Below are 22,216 nucleotides of genomic sequence, written 5' to 3' on the forward strand. Positions count from 1 at the left end.
TGTGAGTACTTTCACTTCTATACTTTTTATTTTAGTTCAAGTATTTTCACCTGGATTAGGGTTAGGATTAGGATTCAACGTGATAGTGAGCCAATGTTGCAACCTGAAGCTGAAGCAACTAAATAGAACTCAGCCAGTATTAATCTTTATTATTTACGTCTGTACCTACTGTGACATGTAGAAATGTATCGTATTAAAGAGGCCCTTATGTGCTCACACTGTGTCTTCTTACAGAAATGTTTTCCAGGCTGTGGAGACGGATGTAATACGAGACAACCAGACAAAATGAAGAGGAAAGTTGTTATACGCTCTTGACCGTTAGGTGTCACCACTTTGCCTATTTTTCCTCTCACTCATTTTTTCCCTACTGGGAAACAGGTTATCTCAACTAGTGTGCGTAAAAGCTAAAACAAGTTAATCATAATTGATTTTTATTCCAAGTCATGCTGACAATTGTAACCGTTGGCAACCACAGCCTTATTTTCCAAAGTGGCCGGAAGCTGTATTCCTCGTACGCGCTACCTTGACACTCATACCAACAAGAGGGATCCTCTTGTGGTGTTTTGGTCCAATCGAGCCCACTCACCAAAATGACAGCGAGGAAGTCTGGCTCACGACTGGAGACCGAGATAGAGCGGTGCCGTTCAGAGGGCCAATGGGACAAGATACCGGAGTTGGTACGACAGCTGTCAGCCAAACTCATATCAAACGGTAAGAAATGTGCGACTTTCCCTGTTCATTCAGTCTGTAAAGGCCTTCTCTCTGGTCTCAGTCCTCGGTACTTCCTGACAGCGGCTGCCCGGCGGTGGGAGTTTTCGAGCCCTGTGCTCTGCTTCGAGCCCTGTGCTCTGCTTCGAGCCAGTTAGCTAGCAGAGGTCAAGAAGGAGACGCATTTTTTCAACGTGGGATTTTACTACTATTGGGCAGTTTGGCGTGTACAGACTGAGAAACATTGATTTTCAAATACGGCGAACTTACTCAGTAACAGTTAGCTTTTAGTCCTTGTGGTCTGACAGTTGTGTCCCCACCCGGCTCGCTTTGCTCTCCCATCAAGCGTAAGCCTATTCAATGATACTGCCATTAGGTTCATGTTGTCTTTGCTTGACTTGTGCGATAAACTAACCACATTCTAAATTGTCACATTTTTAATTCTGGTTTCGCTGCACAGTTAGCTTGACTTAAAGTTAGCTGTGTGGCTAAGATGCGTGATTGCTAAGTGCTAGCTGTCAAACTCTTTGCTGTTGCTGGACTGTGCTACGGAGAGTACAGCACATCATAAAGTAAATACTCGCCAGAGGAACATTTTAGTTTTCAAATTAACACATACCCAAGCAGTGGTCAATTCCTCACCAATGAACATAAAAATCCAATTATGTGTACATATGACGCCATCACGCAGTCCTGTTCTTGACATAGTAACAAACTCCTTATGAAAAGGAGCTGCCTTACATGCAAACAGATGTAAACACCAGCAACTTGCGGCTGAAATTCTCATATTGTCGTTACTTTCACACTGAAATACCACTCATGGTGGTCGCCACAATAGATCTTCTACATTGACTGATACCAGTAGGATGCCTCAATATCGGGCTGCAGATGTGGATGCCTGCAAACAGTGCAGAGAGCTCATGGTGATTAATGCATTTAATTAGATTGATATCTTTCTTTGGGTCCCTTGGATCTTAAAAATATTGCTAGACCCTTTCAGACTGTAAGCCAAACATTTATTCCAATCCCCTGAGCCTAAATGTGGCAAAATATCATGCAAGGGATTGTTGACTTTTGGTGAAATAACTTAAGAAGGCTTTGACAATACCTAATTTTGGTGTTTTTGTCTTCTTTCGAAATGTTATTCTCACATCGGGTAAATGTGATCATCATCATAGACCAAGCAGTAGTGGAGACAATGCTGTCATAATGGAATGTAATTTGGCACGTGAGAGGTGTGAGCTCTGGTCACTGACTGGGATCAGTAAAAGGATTACAGGTTTGAATCACAAACACACTCACACCATTGAGAGGCTTGTTAAGGCTGTACATAATTCTGACTGGTATGTGTGTAAGCACTGCGGTGTTTCTCCGAATGTGGATTCACTCGCTGCGGTCAAGCCAACCACTGGGAGAACATTTCAAATGGACACATTTATTAGATTGTTGTAAAAGATTATCCTTATTTTAACCTTAAATTGTCTGTCAACTAATTTTAGGTTGATTTTAGATTGACATTTGAACCATATTAACCAAATATTGCTGGACAGATGAGGCTCATAATGTATTCAAACATCTTTGGTGTGTGTGTGTGTGTGTAGATGACCTCGGGGAGCTGTTGCTGGGGGAATGCAAGCTTCAGACGTACCTGAAGGAGAACCCCATCAAACAGGGTACCAGCCCCAAGGGCCCGCGACCTAAACTGGTGGAGGTCAGGAAACACCTCACTGCTGCTCTGGACAGAGGAAACCTCAAGGTAACTGTGGATGGCAGACAAAATTGATGGAATGACTTTGTTACTTATTTCTTTTACTGGTTGAGTTCTGTCTGCGTTACATAAACAGTGCCCACAAACGAAGGTCCATGCATGCTTGTCAAACTCATAAAAATGCATAAAAATCAGAAAAATCTAGACCTTTTGTCTTTTTGCTGTTTTTCACTTTTTTAAATTCGTGTCTTTTGTTCTCCAGGCTGATTATCTTCAGGAAGCCAGCATGTTGATGGCCAAACTGTGCTATGTAGAGGGAGAATACAGAGACGCTTTAGGTAACCCACATACTCATGTGTTTTGGTTCAGTTATTCATATTTAGTATTTGTTCAGAGTTTGATAGTAATCAATTAGTCAAAGTGTTATTGATTGTATGTTTATTGTATTGATTTTTTTTTAAATGAAGTCATGTATTGACAGGTCACTACAGCAAGGTAAACCTAGATGACTTGCAGCTGGTGGGAGCCCCTGTGTATAGGCTGTGCATGATAGCAGAGGCATACGCTACTAAAGGTATACACACACACCCACACACTTCATTTCTCACCTCACCTCACCTGCCAGTCCAGTTTTCCCTAACATCTGCACTACTGCTTTCCTCCTCTTGGCGGCAGTACAGTGTCACTGCTGATCAACAGCTGTGGAACAAACTGTGATATGGATGCATAAATGCACACACTCGCACATCAGACTGGTCTGGTTTAACCTTTAATAGTAGCTATTCTTTTTATGTCATTCAACTATTAATAATTTATCTGTACAATAGAATATAACTTGCTTGGACTGTTTTGATAGATTTGTGATGCCAGCATGATGACTATCCATCTAACATTACTAATTAGATTTTGAGGCACAAAGCAGATTGATTTGAAATCCAACTATCAACAGGAGAAGACACTCGCTCCAATGTCAAAATCCCACCAAACAACTACCAAAGATATGAAATTATGTATAGGAATGGTTTGAAAGACTAAATGAATACCAGCCACAGATAAATGACTCATGGCCTTTCACACTCTTTGATTATTGGAGCTCTGTCTGCCTCTCCCCCCTCAGGTCTGTGTTTAGAGAAGGTTCCAGCCGCTTCTCCTTCTCTATCTAATAAGAACGCTGGCTCTCCGGCGTCCAATAGGGGAACAACAGATCGGGAGCAAGAAATCATCACCTGCTATGAAAAATCTGGAGATATTGCTCTGCTCTACCTGCAGGAAGCTGAGAAGGTGTGCCTAATTGTAATTTTCTTTTATTTTTTTATCTCATGTTCTTCTCTAGTTTGACGGTGTCAAACTGACATACTAGTTTTATAACTTTGCATCTCAGTACTTTATCGTGCGGTGTCACATAAGCGCTCACCAAATATCTTGTTAGCGCCTGGGCTCCCGAGTACTCTGCCATCCCGTGGGTGTGTGATGAATAATCTGCTGCCAGTGTGCAAGTTTGACTAATGCATTACAGCCCATGACAGCCAACGGGCAAGCAAATTTCTTCTTCTTTATTTGAAGAACGTCTGAGAAGACGCACAGGCTGAGCTGACACACAACTTTAAACTGAAAAAAACAGGAAACAACAAATCAAACAGCCCTAACGTTATTGTTATAAATTTGAGTGTTACTCGGTGGATGGCTGAATACAACGGGAGGTGTGATGTGTAGTTTTAATATGATGTGTGAAGGGATGTCGCCTGGATAAAGTCACCATGTATAGGTATGATGTGGAGACAGAAACAGTCTTCAAATTTGACTTGGTGACTCGATAATCAAAATATTTGGTGATTAATTTCCTGTCTGTGGGCTGAAAGACAAATCAGCATATTGTTTCAGTTTTAGTAAAGTCACTTCTTTTGTTTAACTGCCTCGAACACAAAAACTAAAGCAGCAGTTGTTAAGAAGTGTGTTTATCAACCATATCCTAATTATGTTCATGTAATAACTTGACTTAATTTATAATCTTAATACAAGTAACAGAAACTTGTTTGTGCAGGCGTTGTCAGCAGGGATTCAGAACCGCAGCCCAAAGCCCGGCCCAGCAACTCAGGACCTGGAACTGGGTTACTTCCTGGAGACAGGCCTGCAGAGAGCCCACGTCATCCACTTCAAGAACGGGTAAGAGAGGGATGCTGATGCATGTATAGACACATGAGGGAACTAAGGGAGGGAAATAAAAAATGAGAGAAAGACTGGAAGGTTTCCTGTCAGTCCCTTCACAACCACAAAATGCACACATGCAAAAATGGACTGTTTTTATTTTTTAACGGTGATACACCCCTCTTTAACTTCTGGTTTGAAAGAGCATTAGTTCCCCAAACTGAAACAAAGAGCAACCCTTTGTGGTTACTTTCCACCCACTTTCCAGTTATCATGTTACAAATCTGCTGACAACTTGATCAAAGCAGAAATGTGTGAACACAGTTAAGTAGCACACACATAGCAGCAGAAAGTATGTCCGCAGTGTTGTTAAGGTCGGGAGAGATGGTTTCAGGGCTGAAATACCTTCTTCAGTGTCCAGAGGGAGAACTTAACAAATGTAGACACTATAGATCTCCTCTATTCATCCAAAGGAAATTATAGTGTCTGTAGTAAGACTGCATCACACAACATGTAATTAATTCAGACTTTGGAAAAAGAAAATTTAACTAACATCATCTGAAATAATTTGTGACCTCAACAACCTTAAAAACTTGCCCTCATTTGAAGCTGCCAGAATACAAAATTAACCTGCTGAGCATAAAATATCTAACAAATATAAATAAAGGTCAAAGTCCTGAAGCATGTAAACATTAGTGTTGGGGATGTGATTTACTTTTGCTTGACTTTCACCTGTTCACCGACACACACACAGATAAGGCGCTTTCGGGAGTAGTATGAAATATGCACACCTGTCTCTTTTGAGATATCCTGTCCTCACGCATGCAGATACTACAGACTGTGACAAGTGTTTTTCCTTCCCGTCTTCTCGCCACATTGCCACAGGAACCTGACACGAGGCGTGGGCCGGTTTCGGGAGATTCTTCGAGCTGTTGAGAACAGAACCACGCAGAGTCTGCGGATGGTGAGCAATGTGTTGTGAGGCTTGTTTTTTGGTCTGAGATTAGGACATGTTCATGCATTACCTCAGGCTTCTCCTTTGACTCACATAATGGAATAGTTTGATACATTGTGATACAGGCTTACTCGTCTTCTTCAGGAGGAAGTAGTTTGGCACATAACTCCCAACTTGTCATTTTTATGATACATTTTTAGTGAGCTTTACAGGCGGTGGTCCAAGGATTTACGTCGTGTTTCTAATCATTATCCTAAGCTATGCTAACTGGGTGTTACCGCAGTGGTATTGATCTTTTCATCTTACACTCTTTAAAAATGTTGCTGCTTCCATACTAAAACCCAAATATTCACCCTGTCCTTCAGTCTATAAAGTTTGAAACTATCCATGTTTTACAAAAGATTTTCTCATCTGATAGCAACTGTAAGGACAAACCTAAAGTTGCATGGAGATTTTTATCAATTTAGACAGTTACAAGCAAGTGCGCATAATAATTTGTATAGGATGGCAGGGGAATTACATCCATATTACAGGGATAAAATCATTTATGTAAGTGCTTTCTGAGCATATTAGAAGCAAAGTAGGCCTTGGATAAACAGATTGCTGCTATGTTGGTACCAGAGTGTCTTTTTGCCAACTGTGTGTATGTGTGTGTATGTGCATGTGCTTGTGCGCACAGACCATAGCCAGACAGCTTGCAGAGATCTTGCTCAGAGGAATGTGCGAACAGAGTTACTGGTCTCCACTGGAAGACCCGCCCACAGTGTCACCATTGGACGATCCCACACGACAAGGACACACACACAGCAAGAACTACAGCCTGAGCCGACGCCCACGAGTGTACTCGGGAGAGAAGTAAGTGGGACTACGGTGGAAAATAGCCAACATGGCTCCCAAAATGACACTGTTGCCAATGTACTTTTTCACCAGTCGCTTTCCTCGTCTTCTCCTCACCGTGTCACTTTTTCTTAATTTTTTCTTTTCTTTCCTCCTCTCATCCTTGTCCAACTCCTATCTTTCTGACTTGGTGCATTTCTCTCTCTCTCAGTCTGTTCTGCCCTCAAGAGAACACAGAGGAAGCTTTGCTGTTGCTGCTCATCAGTGAGTCCATGGTAAGACACAAACACTCTTTGGAAAGCATCTCACAACCCTCTCTAAATGAATCCTCAACTCAAGCTGTGGAAGCCCTGATACCATGTCGCTTCTGCTTCTGTCTTCTATCCTCATCTTTGTGCTTTTCAGGCTAACCGTGATGCTGTCCTGAGCAGAATTCCCGAACATAACAATGATCGTATCATCAGCCTGCAGTCTGCTTCTGTGGTGTACGACCTGCTGACTATCGCTCTGGGCAGGAGAGGGCAGTACGAGATGCTGTCAGAAGTGAGTCATCCCTTTGTGGGCTGCATGGTCATAGTCATAATGATTGTAAAATGTGTTAAAGCCCAAACCCATAGTATGTCGACATAAAATAACACTTCCCAAAACAAGTCAGTGTTTCACTACAGTCTGATTGGCTCTACAGTGGCTTTCACACTAGATGGAACTTACAGATACCCTCATAAGGCTGATGAAATGTGTCCTACTTTCAATGTCTCCAGTGTTTGGAGAGAGCCATGAAGTTTGCCTTTGAGGAGTTCCATTTGTGGTACCAGCTCGCCCTGTCGCTAATGGCAGCTGGGAAATCTGCTCGTGCTGTTAAGGTCCTTAAAGAGTGTATTCGTTTGAAGCCTGACGACCCCACCATCCCACTGCTGGCTGTCAAGCTGTGTATCGGACCTCTGCACTGGGTAAATTCAAACACAGCTGGTTGCTGAAGAACTTCAGAGATTTTTGGTGTGCTTTTCTTAATCCTCTGCTGTGTGTATTCACAAAATCATCCAACACCCCCAGATTGTCTTTCATTATGTCTTTCTATGTGCTCCCACAATCCAGTTGGATGAGGGTGAATGCTTTGCAAAGATGGTGATTGAAATGGGGGAGAAAGCAGCTGAGTTCAGAGCCAAAGGTTACCTGGCCATGGGGCTGGTTTACAGCCTCAAAGCCACTGATGGTAAGTCTCTGTGTATGTGTTATTGTACACCACTGACTAGAATTGATCTTGCTAAATCAATAATCAATTTGGCAGCTTATTGAGGGTGGTGACAGTTTGCAGGCAAGTCATGTATCTCCTGTGAAATCTAGAAAGTACACAAGCATGCATCCTTTTTTGTGTCTATGATGTGTTTTCACATACAGACACGTGAAGACTTGGATTACCCCCTATGCATTAAGTAACTGACTGTTCACTTATGGTGTTACTGCTAAAGTACCTGACTGGCATTCTGTCTTTCTTCTTCTGTCCCCCACTCTGTGTTCTCTGCGTCTCTGTAGCATCGTTGCGAAGCACACAGGAGGAGTACCAGAGGAAAGCTTTGGGAGCCTTCCAGAGGTTGGGACTGAGCCATGCTGCTCTCCGTTTTCTCTGTTACACCCACATTTCCCTCTGAATTATTGTGTCACCGCACCAACTGCTTCACAGTCTAACAAACTGTTAGAAAACTGCTTTTCACTGTACTACCATGTCAATCCAATATTTACCTGTTCATTTGTTTGTCGTGTGTGTGCACTTTATATGACTAATATACTGTCCATCCCTGAATATGTTCTCAGAGTGAGGGTCATACAGGAACAAGGCTCTAATACACACATACTTAAAAAGCTGATTTGATTTCTACACATGTTGTTATTCTACCTGGAGACTGTGATAAAGTCTGCAGCTGAGAATGCAGCCAGCACACTGTATGTTTTTCTGCTACAATTACAACACAGCCTCCTGTTTTTTATTCAGCCGTTATGCTTATTAATATGGTGTTCCAGTCTCTAATGGTGTCCAAAGGTTTAAATATCCTCTGGTTTCATTTCTCTCATTTTCAAATACTAATTTCACCACAGGGATCTTTAAAGTTTAATCTTATTTGACTTAACTTTTTATTCATCATACACCCATTCTGACTCTCTCTCTCTCTCTCTCTCTCTCTCTCTCTCTCTCTCTCTCTCTCTCTCTCTCTCTCTCTTTCTCTCTTTCTTTCTTTCTCTTTCTCTGTAGGGCTCAGAGTCTGTCTCCCACTGACCACCTAGCAGCCTTTTACCTCGCACTGCAGCTTGCTGTGTCCAGACAGGTAACACAGTGTTTAGTAATAACAGGGTAAAATGCATTTGTAAAAATCAAGCAAGGTTGAGGTGTTAATGCCAGACAGCAAAAGTCAGGTAACATGTAGGCAGTTACACATCTGTCACTCTACATGGTGCTTTTTATCCCGACTGTAGTGAAAACCTGTAGTTTGTATATGCGTGTGTGTGTGTGTGTGTAGATCCCCGAGGCACTAGGCTATGTTCGACAGGCACTGCAGCTTCAAGGGGATGATGTTCACTCCCTTCACCTGCTGGCCCTGCTGCTCTCTGCTCAGAAACACTATCACGACGCTCTCAATATTATAGAGATGGCTTTGTCCGAATACCCCGAGAACTTTAAGTAAGACTCGCACAGTAGCACAACACTAACGTGTCTTTCTGTTCTGCTGGGCTGCGTGCCTTCATATCGCATGTTTGTGTGTGTGCTGTAGTCTGCTGTATACCAAGGTGAAGCTGGAGTCGATGTGCAGAGGACCAGAGGAAGCCCTGCTCACCTGTAAACACATGTTGCAAATCTGGAAGAGCTTTTACAACCTTACCAACCCCAGGTACACACACACAAATATTACTACTACAACTGTAACTGCCAATAGTGACAGTTTTAGGTAGCCAAACAATATGTTAAACGTAACTACTAATTCTTCTTTAAAGTATAATCTTATCAATGCTATTTAGTCATTAAGTGTGATGGAATTAGCATGTTTTGTGATTCAGCATGTACTGTGTTATTTTGGTAAAATGTAATGTTTAATCTCTCCACTTTATATCATTATCAGACAGCATTTCTAATCAAGGGTCAGATGCCTTTAGTGTATTTCATATTTCACTCTTAAATGGGTTTTTCCATTAGCATGTTAATGTTAGTGTTGTCATTGTTCATTCAGGTAGCTACACAACAGTTGGCAGGTATTCTGTGCAAATATGAAGTAACAGCTAATCTCCATGTAGGAACATGTTTTTTTGGTGATGCATTGTTAAATTAACGATGTGTAAATCTCCACTTAGACATGAAATTTACTTTGCGTGCAGAAATATCGAAGCACAGTGTAGTTTTTTTTATTATTATTATTTTGTTTTTTCTTTCCATCTGTGTGTGACTCTAAACGCGTGTGTTTGTGGCAGTGATTCCGGGCGTGGCAGCAGTCTGTTGGACAGAGCCATAGCAGACAGACGACAGCTCAACGCCATGACGCTGCCTGACTTCAGTGACCCTGAGACTGGTATGCACCCACACACACACATTCACACTATAAAAAGGTTTTTAATTCCTGTTTAGGGAGCTTCCAGACCTCACCAGTGAAGCCCTTAGGCCTTTTTGCTATGAGTAAAATCACCAATTGATGATTTAATTCTGAGAGTGCAACAAGAAGGAAATGTGACTTCCTCTTTATTGTTGTTACATTGATCCATTCTCCCTCATACATCTTCCTCACAGATATTAAAGGAAATGTCTGTGGAAAAACTGCTCCCGCTTTGTTTTTTGTACTTTTCATTGATTTTATTTTCAGTTGTTTTGTTTGATAAGCTGCTGCTTCATCTATTGATTATATTGGCTGTCACAAAACAATATGATAGAATTATATGAATATATTCCAATTTGTAAAAGCGGATGCAGATTGAGAAGCAGTGACCTATGTTTTCTTTTCCCTTTTTATTCCTTGTTTAATTCCACTCATTTTTGTTTTGTTTGTTTTAGTCTCAGGTTCTTCCTCTTCTCACTCTGGTTCTGAGCTGGTCCCCCCCATCTCTCCATCCACCATCTCTACCCTTTCCTCCCCAATGTCTTCCCCTCTGTCCTCCCCTTCATCCCCTGTCTTCATCCTCCAGCCTCCTCCTCTTCCCAAAAACCCATCCTTCCTCCCTCCTCCTCTGCCTTCCCCTCCTCCTGCACCCACCAAGACCAGGACTCACTCTTTTTGCAGCCACGTCACTCTCCGCCAGCTCTCGTCCAATTGTAATTCGCCTTCACATCTACGTCGGCCTGTAGCATGTTGTGTAGAGTGGCCTTAAAGAAATCAGTTTTTGGGAGACTGGCTCATTGATTAACTTGTGTGTTTAGTAATGAGAAGATTCCCAGCATGTTTTTTTATTTCCTCTGGTTCTTGGTGTTAAACAGTATTCAGATAAATATTAGTTACTCTATCTCAAGTGGAAAGCTATAATTAGTCTGTCAAAATTCAGAAACTGAAAAGTGAACTCACTCATTAGTCATATAACTGCTGATGAACTGTAGGCTGTTTTTATTATTAAAACTCCTACTGCACAAGGAAATTTTGATGTGCTGTTCACTTCCTGTCTCACTGTGCTGCATTTGAGTTATCAAACCAAGTCCACAGAGGCAGGACAGGCAGGCACTGAATATTCAATATTATCAATATTATTGTTCATGAATGCAGTATAAACATTGTCACAAAGTTATCGTTGTAAGTGTTATATAATATTACTGTAATATTCTTATAATATCTCTCTGAGTACTTAGAACATACTTGTCACAGTTTAATAACTTGGAGTGAGCTGAAAATACTGCACTACGCAAGCTAAACATGCTAGCATGTAATTTCACCTCTTTGGAAATAAGAGTGTATTTATACTCTTAATAGGTATATTCCAAACATCTTTATTTTTTTCTTGTTTGTTTGCACTACTCAACTGTAAATTTTTATCATATGATATGAGTATGATATTATATGATAGAGACAGTTTGTGCATCCCAAGCCGTTCATTGTTGCAGCACATTTTGTAAACTTGAGGAACCAGCATACTGTGGCCATATTTGATATTATGGTGTAAAAGGTACCTGCCTTCGTTTGAATGAGTTTTCACAGGATACCACACAGTTTCAGCTAAGAGAGCAGGACTGAACAGTTTAAGGACCATTTTGGGAATTTTCTCATCACTAACTCAACTAGCAAGATGACCAATAAGCCAATGGACCAAAAGCTCTTTATATGATCCCTGTGACAGCTGACAAGCTGGATGTTGAATTTGATTGGTCCCTCACATGCATGGACAAGGAGTTCACCAGTAAGCTGAGTGAGTGATGTGCTTCGTAGTCACTCATAGCTCTCAGATGTGCATGCTAACACGTAAAGCGGGACATTTTGGGTGTGGTTTAGAGCACAGCTGATAGACCTGCTACAGTTGCTTTGCATTGTGACTAAACGTCTCTGTTTACACACATACGCACACACGTTTAAATTCCACACACTTACAGTTGACACAGCCAGGTTTTAGAGATCATTTGGGTTCTGATGGTTTTGATATAACAGACATTTTTTGAAACTTATTGCAGCTTTACTGTCTGTTCATATCTATCTGCTTTTCTCTGGCCATTTGTCTTTTGTTTTTGCTGCTGTTTCGCATTCTTCTCCCTTCTCTCTCTCTCTCTCTCTCTCTCTCTCACTCTGTTTCTGTGAGGATTTTTCATTTGAGCCAATATTAATTTGTCTCGTTTCCTGGTTCCAACCGTATGTTGTTTCTCCTTGCTGCCATCTCTTCTACTAATGAGGTTTGCACTGAAAAATAATGGTCATTATTTAGATAAATTATTTAGCTGCATAAAAATCTTTTTTTTTTTTTTTTCTCCACAACATGATTTGTTTTTTTCTCACTCAGCCTCAGGACAGTTTGCATTATTAAACCAGTGACAACAGGTTCATCAGAATGATCTCAGTCACTGAAATTTTGACTTGATACCTTTGTCACTGTGTTTATGTACAACTTTATTTAGTTTTTCATGCGCATTTTCAGTCAATTAAAATGCAAAATAAATGTAATGTTGAAAGTAAATTTTGACATAAGAAAATTCAGTCAACACAAAGCTCTCACAGGCTGTACATCAGAGAGAGATGATCCTCTGTTGTGCCTCATTACATTAGTTCATTAAACTTTATGGCCATTACTACTACAGATAAGAGTGGAAAAAAGGGCACAAGTAGGACCTCCTCATTGCGATTTCCAGTCTTCCTTTTGGGATCAGCCTTCTTTTTCAATCAGAATTATTTGGATAATTTTTCTCTGTCTTTTCTTCTCTGTCAGTCATTAACAGTTCGACTTTTCTGTTTTTTCCCCATCCCTCCGTTTTTCAAGGCGGCCTTCAGGACGCTAACACTCTTGGTTTTTCCTCCATGTTTTCTGTTTGTAAGTAGCCATCTAACCTCCATCTGACTTTCCTTTTTTCATCCATTGTTCTGTACTTCCTCTGGTCCCAGTTGACCTTCCTTTCCCTGACGAGGTTCTGATATATGTACAATGTCTCTAGGAAGAATTATGTGCATATATCCTCTGCTTTAACGTGATGTCTGCAGCCAGTTTCCAGGAGAAGTCTACTGAATTTATATCCCGTTTGTGGTACGGTATATCGAATACAATAAAGGAATACAATGACTTGAAGGATTATCAAAACAGTCACATTCTACGCAATTTGTCAAAATGAAGTATTCGGGAAACAACTTTGGATTTTGATGGAAATACTGTACAGCACATTCCACAGTGGGATACACCTACTACAACCTTTCTGGCATGTTTATCCTTTTCAAAGAGAGGCAAAAGAGAGAGCAAGTGACACAGAGCGACACCAGAAAGGAGAGGAAAAAGCAGCTTCCTGCTTGTAGCACTAATTATCCGTGAAATGTGGCTGTAATAATGACAAATACTAGCACTAACAGTCTGGCTAGCATGAGGCAGAATTGTCTTCAGCAAAAGCATCATAATTAATTTGCCATAATGGAGAAGTAATGTGAAATGTGTGATTAAAGAATGAGATAAGAAAGAATTGTTGATGAGATATTATTAGTGGCGTATATAAAAATATGCACAACCTTCCCCTCTGTGCAGCTACTGTCAAGATTTGCTTGGTTTTCTTCCATTTATGTTAACATTTGAGTACAATGTAAACACCTTATTGGATATAAGATAAACTGTTTGTTGCCTTGTTGCTGTTCTACATGCATTACACTGGAAGCACAGAGGGGAAACACACACTAACCAGCTTCTGCTCTGGTGATGAGTCAGTGTATTCCTTTAATACGATGAGCAGCTTTAGTGCATGTGTTGCTGTGTGAATTGTCCACATTTTAGGCATAAGCCACTGCAGGAAGCTTCCTCAGTAACCTGCTAACAAGTATGGAAACTTGTTTCTACATGTGTAACACAAGATTTTCACATGCCTCATGATTTTTTTTTTTTTTAAACAAATATTCAGTTGATAGATTGACTTGAATATTAGGGACACAAAATGGTTTAAGTGAAATCAATCTATGTGAAATTGTACAGTCCCTCTTCTCTAACTCTTTCTCCAGCTGTCTGTCTGGCTAATCACTGACTGAGTAGCACTTTCATACTTTCACCTTACTGATTATATGAGACAGCCATTGGAGGCTGTGTGGGGAGGAGAAATGGGCAATGGAGTCAATGATGAAAAGCTTCTAATTAGGAGTGAGTTTTCTTTAATCTCTGGGTAACCTGGCAGACAGATTACTTGCTAAAAGCCATTTAGATTTTCATCAACATTAACTCATTTTAGGGAACAATGCAGTTTATTTCAACATACAGTAACAAGTTTCAATCTGTTGTACTAGACGGCATGCTGGTGTCTAATACACAGCTTTTTGCAAAATGATTTTAGATCAGGCCGCTGCTTTAATGTTGTGTGTGTGTGTGTGTGTGTGTATGTGTGTGAGAGAGAGAGAGAGAGGCATCTTTGGTCCTTCTACTAAAGCCATGGATCAGAAACACAGCTTTAATATTCACATTGTCTCTTTATAGCCGCATTTAACTCGTGTTTTATGCATGGGTTCATGTCTGTCCCTTAACACACAAGCACACAGTTCATATCAATGTAGTCAAATGTGGAAGAGAATTTAGGGTGTTTAGGCAACAGCATGATAGACCGGAATATTGAGAGCAAGGGATGGGAGATCTTTTATTAAAGTAAAGTTATTATTCCAGCACCGTACTTAATGAGGAAATTGAGAGAGAAAGAAGACAAAATGTCTTTTATATCGTTTTAAAATTGTTGAAGTAGAGAGATCGTAAAACATCATATTTAAGCATAAGCACGATTGTATCTGCACATTTGGTCTAAATCATCAGAATCAGCTGGAAGTGATGTTCAGAAGAACAGACAAAAAGAATAAGCATGACAGCACACCACAGACAAATAGATGATGGAAGGTGAGTGGCATGTTTTATGTAACGTCAGAAGGATGCAGTAATGCGGAAAATATTGCAGGAGTTGACAACCCAGACATCTTATTATGTTTTGCTTTCATATATCTGCAGTGTGCATCTGCAGTCCCCCATGGTGGCCATTTTGAGTCCCTGTAATAATCTGATGTAATCTAAATGCCGTGACAAACTCTGAGACACATTTTGTTCACTTACTAATCAGCAGAGTGCAGACTGGTGCAGTGTTTATGCATGGTGGTGCAGATATTAATTCATTTTAACCTGGATAATCCAGGGCTATAACACTGAGTGCTGCAGTGTGTGGAATGGTGTGGACTGATTAAAGATGTTAGTGCAGGAACAAGAAAATCTGTGCCAGTGTGGGCCCAGATGTGTGCAACCAAACACTCCAGATTTCACTGTACCTATTTTCTCTCTAAAAATGTGCCATTCAGTGAAACCTGCTGTTGTGATTGGTTGAGTTAGAACCCTGTATTGTGCCACATGGCTACTTAACACTCAGAGTAAGTCAGTACCTTTAGAGGATGTTGTGTGTGTGCGTTTGACGATTTGATTCTCTCCCTCCAGGTTCGGTTCATGCTACATCTATAGCGGCGAGTCGTGTTGAGCAGGCTCTGTCTGAGGTAGCCTCGTCCCTGCAGAGCAGCGCGCCCAAACAGGGACCCCTGCACCCCTGGATGACTCTGGCTCAGATCTGGCTGCATGCCGGTATGCTCACACACAGGACAGTACATGTGCAATAGACAAAGGCTCAGGGCTGCAATTTTTTCTTTATTTTCAAATCTGATTTGAGCAAATTAGATGTTAAAGGGAGATAATGATTGTGGCTCCTGTCCGAGCACGGCCACATTAAAAAGTCTGTTCTGATGTTACCTTAACGTTCAGCAGGTGGTTTGGTTAGCATGGCCTTAGAATAATTTCTGTGACTTTGAGTTAAATTGTTTTAACATCTCATTGTTACCATGTCTCTATATTCCCATTACCTTCAATGTGAATCTAAGGTTAGGTTTCACATACCTACCTGTTACTTACTCTTGGCTCATGTAGCATTTAGCCCACCTGATCTTGTCTTGAAACACGGCTCTGGTCATGTATGTGGTCAGATTAGTCAACAGACTTGTAAACATTCTGTAGGTGATGTAATACCTTTTGGCTCTATGAGCTGGTAGGAAGTGACTGTGCCTACAAAGTACTTGATGTTAGCAAATAGTATCATAAGCATATATTAGGACGCACTTGACACTTCCTTTACAATATCTTTGATCTGTGGTTCCCAACACGGAGTACAAATATTTACGTGAGGGATCATCAAGTCGTTAAAGAGATAAACGAGAAAATCTGTTACAGAAAGCTTTCATTTCCTCCTGAAACACAGCATACATTACCTCTTCAGGACTTTAATATCCTTAAAATGAATAAAAATAGTGAATGCTTTCACCTCTATAGGCACGCAAATAAAAAAAAATGGGAGCTGCTTTCACCTATTCAAGTATTTTAAAAAATCCTTCAAATACAGTAAGGTAAAAAAAATCACTGCTGATGACCTGTGTCAAATACAGAAATGCAACATGTCTTCAACTTCACATTTTCCCCCCATTACGACACACGACATACCTCACTCCTAGCATGGACTTCATCAAAGTAACAGACTCGAAGTTGTAGGGAGTGTGCTGGCATCAGCTCATAGGACTGTATGTAAGAGCAGGTTAGTGATCTTTGCAGTCACACCAGATTAGATTTCCTTTGGAGTGCTCTGGAGCCCTGAATCTCTTTTCTCCGTCACCAGCAGACACAACTTGTATACACAGTCATAAGCAGACTGAAGAGTACACATAAACAGGCAGCAACACACACACACACACACACACACACACACACACAAACCCATAGGCAGAGGTTGTTTGTGTTCTTGTTTATCTCTCCAGCTGCTTCCTGTCAGAGGTGGTCATTTCCAGCTTGGCGACACAGCTAATATAATCATCCAATCACAGGACAGACGGGCAGACCGTTCAAACTCATTTCCTCTGCCTGTCTCACTCCTTGTCTGGATTTTTTTTGTCTTCATCACTGCAATACACAGAATGCATTAGGTGCCCTTGATATGGAAAATGTTTTTCTTATTGATGCAATTTGAGAAAAAGAAAATGAGTTATGCTTTCTCACCACCTGTGCTCTCATTTTTTGCTTCTTCCTTGTGCAGTTTTAAAATTTTCTTGATAAATAAATTTAGCTTTATGTTTGTGGCTCTTAAATCATTTTATTTAAACTTGGGGGCTGCAAATGTCTAGACATACTGTTTAAAATAGTTTGCAAGGTTGCAAACGTTCACGTCTGCGACCTGTCCTGTCCTCCAGCTGAGGTGTACACCAGCATGTCGAAGCCCGCCGAGGCGTCGGCCTGCACGCAGGAGGCTGCCAACCTCTTCCCCACGTCCCATAATGTGCTTTACATGAGGGGGCAGATAGCCGAGCTGAGGGGCAACATAGACGAGGCCAAACGCTGGTATGAAGAGGCCTTGTCCATCAATCCGACGCATGTCAAGACCATGCAGAGACTGGTAATGCACCAAACACACACAGACTGTGACTCTGATGTTCTCCTTCTGCTCCGTCCTTGTGTTTGGCCTCTCGAGAACGTAACAAATCTTGTCCTCTGCGGTGTCCGTACAGCCTGAGGGTTTGTGTGCTTTATGTAATTAGCCACAGTCCTCTGGGACAACCTCATTAGACCTACTGTGAAGAGAGGGAACAGTGTCTTCCTCTTTTGTTCTCTGTACACTACTCTGCCTCTTTGTATTGACTCTTTATCATTTAGAGTACTGTACTCTCTGCCTGTGTTTGCACAAGGAGGCTTTCACCATATCGAGGGCCAACCCGTATGACTCAGTGCTATACTTTAGTTTAATATGTATGTCTTTTTTGGTCAAGCCTGAGCACCACATTTTTGTCAGTTTTGACAAAATCCCAGAATAAGAGAGGAAACCTAAAACCTAAAAGGAAAGCCAGTATTTTGTTTGTAAATTGGTATGACTTATGTTGTGTCCATATGTATTTTTAGATAATTATAAAAAAAAAAAAAGTAGATCCAGTCCTCTTGCTCCCCTTCACTTTCCCACAGCTGGCAAGGAGTTCAGGGAGGAGGGGAGAGCTGAAGGAAAGTGCTGCTCCACCAGCATATATGGACACCTGTGGCCTGTCACAAAGGATGTAGCTTATAAAGATAACGTAGCTCACTGCTTGGTGACATGTCTGTGATTTACTTTCTCCAATAAAATGTTATTGTACTTTAAAGAACAATAAAGTTAGTAAGGTTACAATCCATTTTATTGTTGCTGTAAGTAAGTTCCATGAAAGTGTGTCTGAATTCAGAGAGAATCATCACCACCACTATGGCGACCTTTGGCTGCACAGCAGTCCACATTCATCACAACACGACAACGGACTACAAACCTAATAATGATCTTCCTCTCTGTCTTCATCTTCTTCGTCTTCCACAGGGTCTGATTCTTCACCAGCTGCAGCGCTACAGTCTGTCTGAAAAGGTGCTGAGGGATGCCGTGCAAGTCAACAGGTGTGTGAACGTGTGTGTATGTATGTTTACCAGTGCAAATGTATGTGACTGTTATATTTTAAGGCACTGTGGACACAGTTGTTTTTTCCCCCTCTTGTCCTCCCCTCTCAGTACGGCTCATGACGTGTGGAATAGCCTGGGTGAGGTCTTGCAGGCTCAGGGAAACGCCGCCGCTGCCACCGAGTGTTTCCTCACCGCCTTGGAGCTGGAGGCCAGCAGCCCCATTCTGCCCTTCACCATCATTCCCAGAGCACTATGAAGCACACACCTTCACAGTTCTAGCCTCAGTACCGTAGCACAGTGGCGCAAGTGAAGGACCTGCAAGGTACACACAGCATGCCTGCATGCCACTTACACACAAGGTTTTACTGCCCTCAGATACACACATACAGTGTATACAAATGCAAATTGTACACATATACATATGTACATGCTCCCCCCACTCATCCATTCTTCCCACAATGCCTTGCTGTGACTGTGATCCCGCAGACTGTGCGTGTGAGAGCATGTGTCTGTGTGCTGGTGTGTGTCCTCATGCACTGTTGGTGTCTGTGCATGTACACTCATGTCTTAGTATGTGTGCCAACATGTTGCCTGTGCATATTTGTGATTTGTACCACACTGTTTATGTGTGTTTTTGTTTATTTCATGTTTCAAGATGTAAATGAAATTCAGTTTGAGATCCTACTCTGCTGTTGTTAGTATTCAGAAGCCTAAGAGTTTACATTTTGTTTACATGTTACTTCATGTTAGTCCAAAAATCCCTCAAACACACACACACACACACACACACACACACACACACACACACACACACACACACACACACAGGGTAAATCTAGAAAATGTGACAAAAAATATATTATGGGCAGTTTTGCTAATGTTTCCTTTATAAGCCAAATATTATTGATAATCTCGACCATTCAAACACATGTGCACACACACACACACACACACACATTGAATTGCTGTATTGCTGCCTCAGGACAGTCAGATCTTTGAGAAATCAGCTGGAACATCAGCTGGACAGACATGATCACAGGAATCAGTCAATCATTGAAATCTAAATGCCAAACCAAGGCTGCATTTACACACACAGGAGATCAGATTTGAATTTGCTGATGTCTGAGGGATGGCTGCCAGTTCTTTTTTTTTTTTCTACATTTTTAAATCAAAGCACATTTCATATCATGTGTACAGCCTTTACATGTGTTCTATGCTGAACCATGTTTCCATGATGTTTTATAAGTTTACAAATGCTCCCGTTAGTTGCATTGCTATTCACCAAGGGCAGCTTTGAAGCTAAAGGAATAGTTCAACATTTTAGGGGTTCAACATTTGTTGTCTTGCTGAGAGTTAGATGATGGATGCCATGCTCATGTCTATATAGTAAAGCTACTTGTAACAGCTGATGAGCTTTACCTTGGCATGGAGACAGGAACTGTGGAAACACCGGTGCCTCTAAAGCTCACTAAGTAACATGTTGGGTTTCTGCACAGATAAAGATGTATGGATGTATGGATTAGATAGAGGAAATCTAACATGCTTATCATTGCACTTTAGAGGTAGGCTGGTAGGTGGATTTTGTAACCTTTGGACAGATCCAGACCAGCCATTTTCAGTCTTTATGCTAAGCTAAACTAACCTTCTGTTAGCGCTAGCAACATCTTAGCAAGAATCCATAAGATAATTTCTGAAAATGTCCATCTATTGGTGTAAAATAAATTCCCTTTCCATATAAATAAGTTTCCTGTAAACTCATAGAAAACTGGAGCTCCTATGTAACATTTATATTTGAATGAACTGTAAGTATGAACCGTTAAAACACATTTTCTCACACATCTGACTTTCTGTTGTGTGTAAATGCAACCAGTGATCGTGCTGTCTTTGTGTCCTGTCACAGTCATGTTAAATACTACTACATGAATATATATATATATATTTTTCATTTTTGTTTCTAAATACAAAGATTATTGTTGTATATTTGATTGTTCTAAATGTATTATTGTTATTATTATTATTATGTTAGAAAGTAAATTATAATTCTATTTTCTGGAGAGTGATGTTACTGAGATGGAGGAGTAAAAGAATGAAGTGAGTCAGTGTGTTGATCTGAGCTCAGTCAGTGAGTCCTTTGTGCTCTACATGAGTGACTGAAATTAGGATGATAATAATGACCAAAACTAATTAAAATGATTCAAAACAAATGGGACTTTCTTTTCTGTTTGTTGCATTTGATATCCCGAATAACGAAAACATTCACTTCTCTCGGTTCCCTGAAAATACTGCTCAGTCTTTCGGATTGTACAAACCTGTGTGTCGGTGTGTGGTGTTCCCTCCGGCTCTGACCTCGGGACCAGCAGTGTGTGTTACTGTCTCAGGTGTGTGTCTGTCAGTGGATAGGTGTATCCTCCTTTGTGTGTTTTTTTATTAGAGGATTACAGTGCTGACAGGCTTTGTCATAGAGTGTCAGGAAGCCACAGTCACATGCACACAGCAACAGCCCCCCTTACCGAGTTCCCCGCTGGACTCTCAGGTGTCACTTAGAGTCAGTCCCCTTTAAAGGTCACGGCCTCTGCTTAGACATGTACAGTACGTGGAGCTCATATTGGTCCTTTGATTGAACATTGAGTATCCATTTGACCAGCATGAGCTTTTTCTTTTTTTTTCACAGAGGGACACTTAATGTTTCAGTTTTCCCAAAGATTACCACCACCTCATCAAATTTGAAGATAATGTGGTTTCAGGTTAGAATAAATTAACTTCTCCTTAGAATACATGTTAACACAATCTGAACTCTGCAGGAGTCACCATTCTGTACACTGAGTTCATTTACTTTGCCTATTTTGCTGTAATTTACTGCTAAAACTTGTGCTGACCTTGATTTCTAAGTATTCTTCTATCATATGATATTTTTATAAGATACTTAAGTATTTTTTTTGCTGAAATTTTTTCTCTTGTCAGTTTTGCCTCCAAGATCACAGAAGGCTGAGAGCTTTTACTGATCACTAATAAACTCCCTCGTGATGATGAATGTCTGAACAATGTTCAGAAAGATTTACCTATTCATGCGAATACACCATCTGCCCCATACAGGAGAATAGGATGCCCAACCCTAACACACACACACACACACAGTCCACTCTATTCTTTAGGCTGTCAGGTAAAAAAGTAAAATATTTATGTGGGTGAAAGCTGGTGCCAGGACTGCAGGATTGTGTGTCTGTGTGTGTATGTGTGTGTGTGTGTGTGAAGGACACATCACGAGTAAATGCATGTGAGATGAATTTGAAGCGAATTCGAGAAAGAATCGTCTGTACTGGAAACCCTGTTAATAATTCTGGAGTGGCAGTTCACTAATAGCAGCGAGCAGCATGATATATTACACTTCAGACAGTTACATAACAGTGTGTGTGTGTGTGTGTGTGTGTGAAAGAGAGATACTGGGGTAACTGTAACACCTCCTTCACTTCTCCATCTCTACATCTACAGCAGGCGCTTCTCATTGATGCCACATTCAGTGTCATCATCTGCATTGTTGTATAGTCCAGGAAGTAGTATCAGCACCAGGAGTACAAACATGAAGTTAGGCTGCTTATTGACACTGCTCATCTGTAATTAAACAGTGTATTGTTAGGCTTAAAACTTTCACTGGCTTCAGCTATAGGAAAAGCCAGAATATCAGCTTTTGAAGCAGAGGCGGGAGTGAGGTCGTTCAGAAAGAGATATTAATGGTTTTAAGATCAAACGTGAGTCTGTTTTAATTTTCT

The 22,216-nt window shown here is 41.0% G+C and overlaps 1 protein-coding gene across 2 annotated transcripts; it reads left to right on the plus strand.

Moving 5' to 3' along the window:
• Positions 1-369: 369 nt before the first annotated feature.
• Positions 370-20,653, plus strand: ttc7b (tetratricopeptide repeat domain 7B). Of its 2 annotated transcripts, XM_046412190.1 has the most exons (21): positions 376-711; positions 2,310-2,464; positions 2,679-2,754; positions 2,898-2,990; positions 3,534-3,697; positions 4,458-4,579; positions 5,447-5,525; positions 6,196-6,371; positions 6,565-6,628; positions 6,759-6,896; positions 7,115-7,303; positions 7,449-7,566; positions 7,887-7,944; positions 8,602-8,674; positions 8,867-9,027; positions 9,119-9,235; positions 9,810-9,907; positions 15,444-15,584; positions 17,231-17,433; positions 18,373-18,446; positions 18,558-20,653. In XM_046412190.1, exons 1-21 carry the CDS (start codon positions 591-593, stop codon positions 18,703-18,705), a joined length of 2,568 nt encoding a protein of 855 aa, XP_046268146.1. In that variant the 5' UTR covers positions 376-590; the 3' UTR covers positions 18,706-20,653. The 2 variants fall into 2 exon arrangements, with proteins under 2 accessions (XP_046268147.1, XP_046268146.1); XM_046412191.1 differs by lacking the exons at positions 15,444-15,584; positions 17,231-17,433; positions 18,373-18,446; positions 18,558-20,653 and adding an exon at positions 10,384-10,833 and having other exon boundaries at positions 370-711.
• Positions 20,654-22,216: the final 1,563 nt, after the last annotated feature.

This window comes from Scatophagus argus, chromosome 15, assembly GCF_020382885.2.
Source record: "Scatophagus argus isolate fScaArg1 chromosome 15, fScaArg1.pri, whole genome shotgun sequence".
In the NCBI taxonomy this organism is placed as follows: domain Eukaryota; kingdom Metazoa; phylum Chordata; class Actinopteri; family Scatophagidae; genus Scatophagus; species Scatophagus argus.